At 37.5% G+C, this 14068-nt stretch overlaps 1 protein-coding gene across 5 annotated transcripts in view; it reads right to left on the bottom strand.

The window, feature by feature from the left end:
- The window catches only part of nAChRalpha4 (nicotinic acetylcholine receptor alpha4), a 511483-nt gene that overhangs the window by 349504 nt on the left and 147911 nt on the right, over nucleotides 1-14068 (bottom strand). For 4 of the 5 annotated variants that reach the window (XM_070286891.1, XM_070286893.1, XM_070286892.1 and 1 more), the window contains one exon: nucleotides 13953-14062. In XM_070286891.1, the coding sequence (XP_070142992.1) occupies nucleotides 13953-14062 (110 nt within the window). Of the gene's footprint in view, nucleotides 1-13952; nucleotides 14066-14068 lie in introns of those variants that run through there. The other variant, XM_070286894.1, reaches the window with a different exon arrangement.

Below are 14068 nucleotides of genomic sequence, written 5' to 3'. Positions count from 1 at the left end.
TGGCCTACCAGCCCACACACACAGAGGCGGACCTTGTCGCCCGCTCCCCGTTTATTATCTGCAACTGCGAGGGACCGTCTGAGGAATCATTTTTGCCGACGGCAATACACAGTTGGGATATAACTTATTATAATTTGTCTACTTCGTCGTCTGTGGCAGTGATCGCTAGCCGTTTATTGGAAAACGTGCTTAAGGCATTTGATGACTATAGTGTTCCACTTCGAAACATTACGATGGAATCCTATAAGTTTAACAACATTGTTCAAGCTGAGGGACAGCCTTTCATAGACTTCGAGACGGGTCTTCGCAAGCAGGAACAGTTATGTGACTACAAATGTAACTGTGACCAAAAATATGAGGAACGCATGTTGCTGGATCGTCTTGTAATCGGCATACATGACAAAAGCATGCAGCTCAAACTCCTTGATGGAAAGAATAAGAAACTGGAGGAGATCATCACTGAGTGTAAAGCCTACGAAGCAGCTACTAAAAAATAAACGAATTTTTACAAAATCAGAATCCTTTGTTTCCTGAGAAGACAATCAACGCAGTTATTCGTCGCTGCTACAATTTTGGATCAATATTCAACCCGAATCATCTTTCTGAGTGCCGTGCAAAGAGACAACATGCTACGCGTGCGGCAAGTCCGGGCATTTCACCAAATACTGCAAGCAGCAACACAAACGAGTGGACAACACCAACAGACGAATGAGTATCAGCAGCAACAGCAACGGGCGAGTCAACAACAATCAGTCAGATGTGGAGCACAAACGAGCAGCCAGTGGGGTAAATAATTGGATAGAATCAGGTAAAAATATTGAAAGTGGATTTGATCCGAATAGTTGTTTTAATACAAAATATCTTAGGATAAGCAGTTGTGGGCGAAGCAGAGTAAGATGGACGAAGTCATTCAGAATGAATGGAGAAATCATTATGTTTAAAGTGGACACAGGTGCTGATGTTAACTGCATTCCGATTGATTTGGCAGAAAAATTAAAACTTGAAGTTAAAAAAGAAAACATGCTTATTTTTGACTATAATAATGTTAAAGTAAATAATTTTTGAACAACTAAAGCAAACTGCTGTGATTTGAGCTCAAAAACAGAACAATTTATCGAATTTTTAGTTGTTGAAAAAATGTGATCCCTTGTTAGGTTTGAAATCCTCAGTTGAATTAGATCTCATGAAGCACTTAAACACTGATTCAGTGTATAACTTGCCAGGAACTAGGGGGGAGTTTGTGGAGAAATTTAAGCAATTGTTTCAGGGACTTGGCAAGCTGCCAAATAAACAGTCGATCACTTTAAAAGATGACGAACCTAAGCTGCATTATAAGAAAAGGTTCCCACAAAGTTTGTTAGGGGTATTGGAGCAAGACTAAAAAGCTATGGTGAAGGAAAAGATAATCTCACCAATAACGTATCCCACCAGCTGGGTGAATAATTTGCAAATTGTGGACAAATCCAATGGAAAACTTTGACTTTGTTTAGACCCCAAACCATTGAATAATGCAATTAAATGAGAACATTACCTAATTCCAACGATAGACGATTTTATGATACAGTTATCGCGAAAAAGGTTTTCACTATCCTGGATCTGTCACATTTTGGCACATAGCATTGGATGAAGTTAGTTCTGACTTGACAACCTTTATGAGCCCACTTGGAAGATTTAAGTTTAATCGTGTTCCATTTGGAATTAATAGTTCCCCTGAGATGTTCCAACGAAACACGGTGCAGATTTTCGGGGATATTCCAAATGTAATAGTTTATTTCGACGACATTAGAATATTAAGGGAAAGTTTTGAGGAACATGATGAAACGTTAATAAAAGTACTTCAGCAAGCCAAAAAGAATGGCGTTCGTTTTAATCCGGACAAAGTTCAATATAGAAAAATGCAAGTTGAATTTATGGGTAACACATTATCGGAGGGTCTAATAAAACCACAAAGAAAGCACTTGGAAGCTATCGAAAAAATTAAAACGCCAGAAGACAAATCTGGAGTGCTATGTATTTTGGGATTTTTTAAATACCTCGCTGAGTTTATTCCAGACTTGTCTTCTAGAACCGCAAACCTGAGAAACCTGACTCGGAACGATACCCCTTTTAACTGGACTACAGAACATCAAAAGGAACAAAAGGAACAAAAAGGTCCGATTTTAGCTGGTTTGGACTACCATTGCAGCTAGTCGCATTGCTATTGTTGCTGTTACAGGTGTTGACGCTGTTGCTTAAGTTGTTGGTTAGAGTGTTGCTGACTTGGTTGCTGGCGTTGGTGGTGTTGCTGGTGTTGGTGGTGTTGCTGGTGCTGATACTGGCTTGGTTGGATCTATTTTGACCGACTGTTTGTGGTGATTTCATAATTTCATCGTCCGTGTCCATATCTGACAGATCCGAGAACCGATTGTCAGATGCTGCTGGTTTTGGGCTATTTGAATTCCTAAAAATTTTCGAGCTTGAGTTGTAAGGGCTTAAATTAATTTCATTTTGTTAATTTTCTCTTAAATTAACAGTTTCATTTTGTTTATTACTAGTATTTTTGGATTTATTTATTAGCTATCTATTTCTTCTAAACATGTTATTGAGATCATTTTTTATTATATAAGTTTTTTCATTTACTCTTTTTTCAATAGTGCCATATGCCCACTCATTGGCTCTTTTTTTAAATTGGACTCTATCAACTATGTTTAGTGGACACAGAGTGTCCGAGAGCATGTCAAAATACATTCTTTGTTTAGACTTTTTGGGAATAAACTTCTTTGCAATTTTTTCCCCATCAATATGATTCCTAAAAAGCTCTGATTTTTGTATTGGCATTTTTGTTTTTCACATCCTACCAAGAAAAAGAAAGAAAGACCTAAACTTGCCACAGGAGTTGAATTGTACTCGAGGATTCTGTATTGGTAATCCCTTACTTCAGAACAACGCTTCAAGATATTTTTTGCAATCGCCACCCCTTTTTCTGCTAATCCGTTGCTTTGAGGGTACCTAGGACTTGAAAATTGGAGTAACATATTACATCCGTTTGCAAAAGTTCTAAACGAGAATGAATTAAAAGGATTGTTATCGCATTTGAGCTTCGACGGGCAACCATAACTATCAAATGCTTTTTTTTAATTCCCCACTGACTTTCCGTTAAGCCTATTAAAAAAAGATAAAAAACTTTTCCCCCCATATTCGAATATGTCCATCCCGGCTAGACATATACGCCGCCGCGCCACGCCGCCGCCGCCGCCGAATTTTGCCTTATTTGACGCGCCGCCGTCAAATTATGAAAATAAGGCGCGCCGCACTAGCGGCGCGGCCTTCAGTGTTATTGTTCTTTATAAAACTTAAAAAAAAAAACAAGAAAGAAAGCTAACTTTGGCCAGCCAAAGTTTGTATACCCTTGCAGATATTATTTCATTAAATTTTACCTATACTTATTGTTTAGAGTTTGACAGTTACAGTTTTACATTCCCAGTTTTACATTTTCTCTACATCTACCGATCGGTTTATATGGCAGCTGCATGATATAGTTGTCCGATTTTCATAAAATTTATACCAAAACTCTGAACTAATAAAATAAGCTTATATCTCAGAGTAGATAAAAATAGGTTGAAAAACAACGAAGTTATAATGTTTTTTCTATTAATTTCCCGATCGTTCCAATGGCAGCTATATGATATAGTCGTCCGATTTTCATGAAATTTTTACAAAAATTCAGAAATAATATAAAATGACCCTATCTAAAAAATGGTGCAAAAATGTTGATAAACAGCCAAGTTATAATTTTTTTTCTAAAAATTTATCGATCATTTGTATGGGAGCTATATGATATAGTCGTGCGATCCGGCCCGTTCCGACATATATAGCAGTGAGAGTATATAGAAGACTATATGCAAAGTTTCATTCAGATAGCTTCAAAACTGAGAGACTAGTTTGAGTAGGAACGGACAGACGGACGGACAGACGGACAGACGGGCGGACAGACGGACATGGCTAGACCGACTCGCCTGTTGATGCTGAATATATATACTTTATAGGGTCGGAAAGGTCTCCTTCACTGCGTTGCAAACTTCTGACTGAAATTATAATACCCTGCAAGGGTATAATAAATAACTCATTAAAATGGCCAAATACTCATATAAATAATCGATTAATCGTTGAGATTGTCTAATCTCACATATCCCAATGTCCCATCTCTAGAATAGACATATAAGCCGCCGCCGCCGCAGATTTTTGCCTTATGGGGGGGGGGCACTTTTCATTGTGGCGGAACGGCTAAAGTTTGCTTAATGAATTAAATTCCATATAATAACACAACATTTAAATAATTTTTGATAAATTTTGTATTGAAAAATATTTAGAGGTAGTGAAATTATAGGGAATCTCCCGAGTCGCCTCAAAAAAAAAGTTGTTTTGCGGTGTACATCCTAACAGTCCACAGGATCATCCGATCTAAAAAAATTATACCTCATTCGTTAAAGGATAAGTGTCCCGAGGTATTTAGGAAGCGTTTTTTTTTTTTAGTTTTTTTGTGATTGTTTAGGAAAATTGAAAGTCAAAAACCCGATTTTTGACTAAAAAAAAAACGTTATTTCTTAATTTAAAAATATATAAAAATTAAAAAAAGGCCGACGTAAATACCTCAGGAATTAGTTAAAGAATGTGTGTGCCAAATTTCATATCGATCGGTCCAGTAGTTTTTCTGTAATCGTGTACACCGATTTGAAAAATTAAATTTTTCAGGAGAGCGCTTTAAACTTTGTGATTCTCATGTATTTAACACCAACCGACCTTCGTTCAACTCTGCATAACTTCGTTAATTTTCCCATGATCGATGTAAAACTTGGACACAATAAGATTAAGATATTAGGCCTTAAAAATAAAAAATAAAAAAAAAAAATTACGAAAAAAAAAAATTAAATACAAAACAACGACTCTCGAATAGTTATCGTCATTACCCAAAACTCTAATATAGCACTCATAGTTTTCTTCTGAGAGACAGGCAGCATTGCTTACTATATGTATAACATCCGATAGTTCTGGGATTTCTGCTTCATCCGATAGTTGAGCTCGTGATAGACAGTCTGCTACTAGCATTCTTTTCCAGGCTTATATTTTACAGACATTTTGGGATATTTTAGAAGATATAGCAGCATTCGTTGCAGCCGCATTATTGCTGAGTCAATATCACGGTTTAATAATACCTTCAAGGGCTTATGATCACTTTCTACCAAGAATTCTCTGCCATAAATATAATAGTGAAACCTTTCACATGCAAAAACAATTGCTAACAGCTCTTTCTCAATTTGGGCCCACATTTTGTCAACGTGCGCGAAGCAAAACTTATTGGATGTCCGTTTTGAAGTATTACGCAACCAAGACCGTCTTTAGAAGCATCAGTTTACATAACTACAGGTTTAGCTCTGTCATAAACCGCTAAAATCGGACCACTCGTTATAGTTTTAAGTAGGTCATCTTGTTCCTTTTGATGTTCTGTAGTGCAGTTAAAAGGGGTATCGTTCCGAGTCAGCTTTCTCAGGTTTGCAGTTCTAGAAAACAAGTCTGGAATAAACTCAGCGAGGTATTTAAAAAGTCCGAAAATACATAGCACTCCAGATTTATCTTCTGGCGTTTTAATTTTTTCGATAGCTTCCAAGTGCTTTCTTTGTGGTTTTATTAGACCCTCCGATAATATGTTACCCATAAATTCAACTTGCATTTTTCTATATTGAACTTTGTCCGGATTAAAACGAACGCCATTCTTTTTGGCTTGCTGAAGTACTTTTATTAACGTTTCATCATGTTCCTCAAAACTTTCTCTTAATATTCTAATGTCGTCGAAATAAACTATTACATTTGGAATATCCCCGAAAATCTGCACCGTGTTTCGTTGGAACATCTCAGGGGCACTATTAATTCCAAATGGAACACGATTAAACTTAAATCTTCCAACTGGGCTCATAAAGGTTGTCAAGTCAGAACTAACTTCATCCAATGCTATGTGCCAAAATGTGACAGATCCAGGATAGTGAAAACCTTTTTCGCGATAACTGTATCATAAAATCGTCTATCGTTGGAATTAGGTAATGTTCTCGTTTAATTGCATTATTCAATGCTTTGGGGTCTAAACAAAGTCAAAGTTTTCCATTGGATTTTTCCACAATTTGCAAATTATTCATCCAGCTGCACAGTGGTCGATTTAGCCAATCTGGCAGTCAATAATTAATATCAAGCAAAATAAACAAGTTATGTTTTTCAAATTATTTTTATAGTTTAGTATGTAAATTAACAAATATTTTAAGATAATTTTTTTTTAATTAAAAATTTTTTTAAATTAAAAAAAAAATGTTTTTATTTTTAATTTTTTTTTTTTTTTTTTGAAAAAATTTTATGCTTTGTATTCTATTATAACAAAATTGGAAAATCAAATTTGATGTTAAAAAAAACTATTACATTTCTTTGTTGCTAATTTCGGGGATGTTTTCCAAAAGCTGAATCACCTCGTCATCCAAAGCAATATACTTTTTTGAGAACGCGTACTTACGCGTATTCCATTGTATTTATTCTGGACGTTTTTCGAGGCTTTTTCAGTTAGCACAATTTTCATTTTGTTTTTGAAAATATATGTGGTTTCTACGGCATTTTTTTCACTTTTCCGTAATTTTGCTAGAAAATTTTGGTAATTTTTCATTTATTTGCTTGTATTCTTCATCGCTAATATTGTTCTTATCAATAAGGAATGAAAAAGCATGGCTTTGAATTGCCTCAAGTTTCTTTTCGAGCACAGTTTCCTTGTGCCATATTGGAAAAAGCGTGCTTTTTAAAACTGACATTGTACCTATAAAATATAATAAGCTATAGGGTAGCAGCTAGTAGCACCTCATTTTGACACTGGACGATTCACAAAAGCTAATTCTAAAAACACAGAAAGTTTGGTGGCAGGAGATCGTAGGAGTCACAAGTTCTATTCCACGAAAGTCTGAGGTATGTAAGTAATGCTACTGTAAATGAAATGTTAACTTCTACATCGATTTACTACGAATGCAAACAAACATAGGACACACATATGTTTTTTTTATTAAATACATACCAACTTTGACTTAGGTTAACACTTATTTCAGAAAAAATCGCAAAACTTTAACTTTTACAAAGCAGAAGCAAACGCCTTAAAAGTGCGGGAAAATATATTTAAGTGTGAACAGAAAAATTTATTGAGCTTCACTCGCTCACGAATGCGTGACTATGGATTAGAAAAATATAGTAGCATCAAAATAAATATTGGGGGTGTTTTAGTTTTCAAAATAAATAAAAATATGAACTAAATGTTAACCTTTAATTATATATTTATTGCCTGCCAGATTGGCTCAATCGACCACTGTGAGCTGGTGGGATACGTTATTGGTGAGATTATCTTTTCCTTCACCATAGCTTTTTAGTCTTGCTCCAATACCCCTAACAAACTTTGTGGGAACCCTTTCTTATAATGCAGCTTAGGTTCGTCATCTTTTAAAGCAGCGATGGGCACGAGATCTAACGGTTTGAGCAGCAGCTCGCTGAAAAAAAAAAAACAACAACAACCCCCAGCGTTGCGAACCGTCGCACCCACGCGACACACAGAATGTGCGAGCCGAGAAAATACACTGACAAAAACTTTTTGAGTAGATCAATATCTTCAGCCATTTTTACGTGCATTTATGTCCGCCTAAGAAAAACGACTGCAAAAGAAATCCAAACTTTTTTCTTTAGTGCAGAAGTCAACGCTAGCCGCACAGTTCCCTTTAAAATTGTTCTTGTTTTTGGGACGATGTGCGAGTTCGGGTCGCTTGTGTTTTGTTGTTGCAAACTCGGGATCGCGGCGATGGGCTCGCTACCTGCGCCAAAGGTCAGTGTGGTTGTTTTTGTAAATCTTCACGGTTCGCTGGTCGCGAGCACTGCACTTGTGCGTCTGCAATTGTGCGACATGCTGGCGCCTCCGAAAAAAGATAACGGTTTGAGCAGCGTGAGCAAATTGAGCCACTGCGTGCCCATCGCTGTTTTAAAGTGATCGACTGTTTATTTGGCAGCTTGCCAAGTCCCTGAAACAATTGCTTAAATTTCTCCACAAACTCCCCCCTAGTTCCTGGAAAGTTATACACTGAATCAATGTTTAAGTGCTTCATGAGATCTAATTCAACTGAGGATTTCAAACCTAACAAGGGAACACATTTTTTCAACAACTAAAAATTCGATAAATTGTTCTGTTTTTGAGCTCAAATCACAGCAGTTTGCTTTAGTTGTTCAAAAATTATTTACTTTATTATTATTATAGTCAAAAATAAGCATGTTTTCTTTTTTAACTTCAAGTTTTAATTTTTCTGCCAAATCAATCGGAATGCAGTTAACATCAGCGCCTGTGTCCACTTTAAACATAATGATTTCTCCATTCATTCTGAATGACTTCGTCCATCTTACTCTGCTTCGCCCACAACTGCTTATCCTAAGATATTTTGTATTAAAACAACTATTCGGATCAAATCCACTTTCAATATTTTTACCTGATTCTATCCAATTATTTGAACATTGAACATTGAACATTTGAACATTGTATAGTAATAAGAAGAATCGATAAAAAACTAAAATAACTAGATGCCATCCCTAAAATTTGACACTTCCGGCTGAGAGGAATAGAAAGCAAGAACATAATCATATACTTAAGTATTTCATTAATAGCCTAATCATGCTTATTACAGTGAAAACGTAAATTCTGAACTCTAAACTACGTACTGATAGTTCGGCCCAGCCCTACAGTATGTATGACATACGGACAATAGTGCGTGGGACGTGTTTTTGAGCTGCAAAGTTAATATATATGGTGCCACGCGTAATAAGCTCAAAAAAATGAGCAGCGATCAAAAGAATGAGCGTAGAAGCTCTGTAAACCAACGAAACGGTTGTTTCACGTATTTCTCAACTCGCGATATCGAAGCAGAAAAAACGTCTACCAAGCCCAACCCGGCTCTACTGACCGCTAATGGCAAGAGAGCGCGCTCTTGCTCACCCGCCCTACTCACTCCAACTGCCACATCTTGGAGCCATCAATGCCAAACCCCACCACCACCAACTTCGATGGAAGACGCACCAACAACAATCAGTACTGCAATTTCTGCAAACGCAGCAAAAGCAACAGCAACAGCTAAATTAACGACCAATATTGCGAAATCGGTGCCAACGGCCGCAGCGCCAAATTCAATGGTAACAAAAACCGTGAGCTCCGATAAGCAACAAGCGGTTCCGGCCATACAGCCTGGCATGGATCACTACATAAAAATTAAGCGTAAGCTCAGCCCACATAACACGGTTTGTATCAAACCAAAGATCAAGCGACGACCCAACCAACTCCAACAGGTTTTCCCCGCTAGCTGATGAGAATAACCAAGCAGAGCCGGAGCAGGAGACTCAAAAACGGCCAAAGCGCCCACCTATTTATATTAGGGAGAAAAGTTCAAACGTCCTGGTCAACAAAATTGTTGCGCTGGTCGGGGACGGAAGTTTTCATGTTGTTCCGCTCATTGAAGGGAACATTTGCGAAACCAAAGTTCAAACCAAATCAGAAGAAAACTTCCGAGTTTTTGAATTCAAAAAAAGAACTTTTACACCTACCAAGGGACTGCAAGTAGTGCTAAAAGGAATTGAACCAGACGTCGCCTCCGCTGAGATACTACAAGCCCTTAAAGGCAACGGTTTCTTTGCCAAGAATGTTAGCAACATTATCAACAAAAACAAAAAGCCGCTACCACTTTTCAAAGTCGAACTTGAGCCAGATGGCAAAGCCCTAAAGAAGAATGAAGTTCACCCGATCTACAAGTTGCAGTTCCTATTGCATCGAAGAATCACAGTGGAAGAACCGCACAAACGAAATGGTCCTGTGCAATGCACAGGATCAGTCTGCGTAGTCTGTGGAGACTTCCACAATTCCGCACACTGCCCTGCGAACAAAGAAGACCCCAATACGAAAAAATGTGGAAACTGTGGAGGAAACCATACAGCTAACTACAGAGGCTGCGTGGTCTACAAGGAGCTGAAGAGTCGCATGCGACGAGCGACAGCTACATACCATCAAAATACACAAAATGTGTATTATAATTCAAAAACTACTCCAGATGTTTTTTTGCAAAGCAGCCAGATCCTCTTTTGGTCCGCTAAATGCCTTCGCGGGCATCTCCTACGCCGAAGCTCTACGAACAGGTATGGAAATTCCACCCCCCTCAAACTCAGTAAACGCTCAGCAGGCCCCAGGGCAGCCACAAAACAACCTGGAAGCCATAATGGAAGCCATGCAACATGATGGAACTCATGTCATTTATGAAAACAACCATGCAAACGCTTGTCCAGAATCAGAATATGGTGATACCGTTACTTGTAGCATAACAGTCGAAATAAGCAATGTCCAGTCTATAATGTCTATATCTACGAGGAATGCCAACGGCGTCTAACGGCATAAACTGGAACTAACACTATTTCTAGATTTAAACCACATCGATGCCATGATACTGGTTGAAACGCACCTCACAAGCAGATACAACTTTCATATAAGAGGTTACCTTCCACCGCACAGATCATCCAGATGGTAAAGCCCACGACTCCTCCACCTCCCCTCTGGAAGAGGTACTTGTGACTGAAGCTAGGATCTCAAGACCACAACGGACGGATTCAAAATTAACCAGCAAATTAAGCAGCTTATTCAAGAAAAGAGGCGTCTGCGACGGGCGTGGCAAACCAATAGATCGCCATGCTCAAAGCAACGTCTAAACGAAGCCACACGCAAACCAAGCCGTGCCCTAAAGCAAGATGCCGAAATCGCCAACCAGCACAAAGCATCGCTTATGGAGTGCTCACCCAAATCTAAGCTCTCCGACTGAAACCGTCACTCCGATAGGAAAGTCATCTGGCGAAGACATATTGAATGCAAGAAACTTCATCTAAAACTAAAAGCCAGCAGCCTCCACTGGCTCATAAACTCCCGAATGCCTCTGTGTCTGGACTACAAGGTCCTGGTCTACAACTTCACACTAAAGCCAATATGGCCGTATGGCTCTCAGCTTTGGGGGTGAGTTATGTATTTGGTCCGTGTCGTGGGGCCAAAGGAGAGATTCTACTCTTAAGGTTTACTATTTCCTGTGCCAATTTGTTGAGACTAATAAAAAAGACATCTTTCTGACTGACTATATTTAATATTCTTTCTTAGACTACAAAGTGCTTATACAGTGGTTTTGATTAAATGCTGACCTAGCGGAATGAAAGTGAAAGCGGACCGGATGTATGTTGTTGTCCGTCTCGGTGCGACCCAGTTGTTTGTGTTTATTTGGCAACATAGTTGCCGTCCAGCTTTGCTACTCGAGTGGCTGCCGGAGGGGTTTCGGCGGGGGACCGCCGAGGGCTAATGCTGAGGCGGTAACTCGTGCAGCACCAATCTAGACGTCATACAGCGCGCCCAATCAAAAATCCTGAGAACTATCACTGGGGCAGCATGGTATACTCGCAATGAAAACATCAACAGGGATCTCGGCATTCTTGCAGTTAAGAACGAAATAGAAAAACAAAAAGCGTCCTACAAGGAAAAACTCTCTGCCCATCCAAATCCTATAGCAAGGGACTTGATACGGGTTTCCAGCAGACGCCGTCTACTACGTAACGACCTTCCAACCCAGCCATAATTAGTTAGGGCCATTTACCTGTACCAGTCTACATGACAGCTAATTAGGTAGTATTGTAAGATTTGATACACTTATTGTTAGTCTCATAAATGAGAAGATTCAATAAATAAAAACAAAGCCGAAAAAAAACGTATAGTGATTACGGTGCCTGCTAAAAAGTTTAATCTTAACCCACTTAGTACGTAGTAGTAGTAGATTCCTCGCATCCTCTTCTATTTATTTCCTTCGCGCCTACTAACTGCTAACATGAACAAGCATGTGCTTGGTGTCGCAAGTTCTACTTGATATGTACTGTACATAGTGCATTAACGTCTTGCAAAAAATAAGACCATTAGGATTTGTAAGAGTCAAGCTTAGCTTATAATTAACCTCTTTTATCATGACATAAGAATAAAGAACTACTTGGGCAATAAAGGTGGCAAAGAACACCATAAGTCACGTAAACAAGGGTTGAGATTGAACCCTTGGAAAAGATATTCAGGCCTGCTCCGGTAAGCTTACAATTTGTTCGTTTTCGTTTTTAGCTGCTCCGGTTTTCGGCAAATTTCTGCTATCGGAATGTTTCGTTTTCTCATCGTTTCTCACTGCTCAAGCAGCTAACTTGTGTTGTTGGTAATAAGCAAACAACGTAAAGTACTGCCTATTATATTTACAATTGCCCTTTTTATAAGCCAGAAAAAGGCAAAAAATGGTAGAGTTCAGCAAATCTAGGCACCTAAAATGCTGCCACACTTTTCACAGTTTTAATTCCGGTGGTCTCAAATAATTATTTGGTTAATTTGGACCATTTAAGTAATCACATTAAATAGCATTATTTATAAACAACCATTTTGGCGGTCCTTTAAAGTTATTAATGTATTCATTTACATTTTATAAGAATTTTTTACTGGATGTTTCGTTTCACCAACAATATGGCAACCTTGGCGATAACTTTTTGCGGTGAACTTATCGACCTATCGCCAAACCGAGAAAACTGGTTGAACACGGCAAAAATTTTATTGTCAACTCTGAGGTGGGGTCAAAAATACTTTTTTTTATTAAAATCCTACCGGCCAGAATGATCTTCTGGTGGTGTGGAATAAACATTAATAGACTACTGAGTAAACTATTTTTTTCCTTTTGTAAATAACATCTGATTTCATATAAAAAAAGCCATTTACTTTTCATTCAGCCGGAAGAAGGTGCCACTTTTTAAATCGAAAAAATTTTCGTTTTCGGAAACTGAAGCACCAATTTCTCGTTTTCAAAAACGAAAAAATCTAACCGTTATCGATTACCGGAGCAGGCCTGATTGTCTGTTTGGGTGTAATTTCTAGTTTCAAATAATTTATTTCTAACGATTGCATAGAACTGGAGAGAGTTTGTAGTCGTTGATCTACGTGCCACAAAGCGTTTTTTAAGGGGGACATTATTAAGCTGATATCAGAATTTTCTATCCGTTTTAAGAATGCGAATAATAAACGTTTTTTTTTAAAACAGTAGCACAAATTTTCAAAGCAAAGCAAGGTACAAGATTTGGACGAGAACAAAAGGAAGGCTTCATAGTTTTTAGATTGTGAAGAACATAATATTCTTTGATTGTTGGCCTAAAAAGTATGGATACGATGGGGTAGTATCGTATGTAGGCTCGAAGAACTTTGCGAATAAGTTCGCGATATCATGCTATTTAACCAAATGCGAAAGTATGCAATAGAAACGCTCAATAATGTTTAAGGGATAAGTATAGTCAAAAAAAAGTTCAATTAACTAGTTCATATCTGTGAAAATAGTTTTTTTTTTAAAGACAGTACGGTCGACTTTAAAATAGAACTCACCCCTCATTTAAACATAATGTTATATATATGCATAAATATAAATTTAACTTAAAATTGTTCCATGCCTCATTTATAAGTATAACATATTTCTAACTTAATAATAACTTAAACTTTTTCTTAAATTGTGCCTCTGTAAGGCATGTACAACATTAATACCTAAGAGATTTATAATAAATCTCAAGAACTTAAATACTTACTTATTACAATATATAATTACAATATGTATATATTAAACTTATTTATTTATACGACACTCCTTTATATCAAATAAATATTTCTGTAAACCTGAATAGATAAAAATAAGTTTTCATATTATAAGAAGGAGTTTGAAATATCTTTTCAAATTTAATAACTTTATTAAATAACTTAATCGACCTAGGTTATCGAAATATTTTATTTTTTTCTAAAAACAATACATATTGAATAAATACTTCAATTCATGTACTTGCATACTTACTTATTATAAAGAACAATATCCGGTCTCCATATATGATCGGAAGGAACATGTAGCATATGAACACCCCCATATTCTTTTGGTTCCCATCGAAGCTTGTAATCATACCAAGACTGCAA

This window comes from Drosophila kikkawai, chromosome 3R, assembly GCF_030179895.1.
Source record: "Drosophila kikkawai strain 14028-0561.14 chromosome 3R, DkikHiC1v2, whole genome shotgun sequence".
In the NCBI taxonomy this organism is placed as follows: domain Eukaryota; kingdom Metazoa; phylum Arthropoda; class Insecta; order Diptera; family Drosophilidae; genus Drosophila; species Drosophila kikkawai.
The sequence above is the reverse complement of the archived record's forward strand: the minus strand, read 5'-3'. Positions and strand labels throughout refer to the sequence as shown.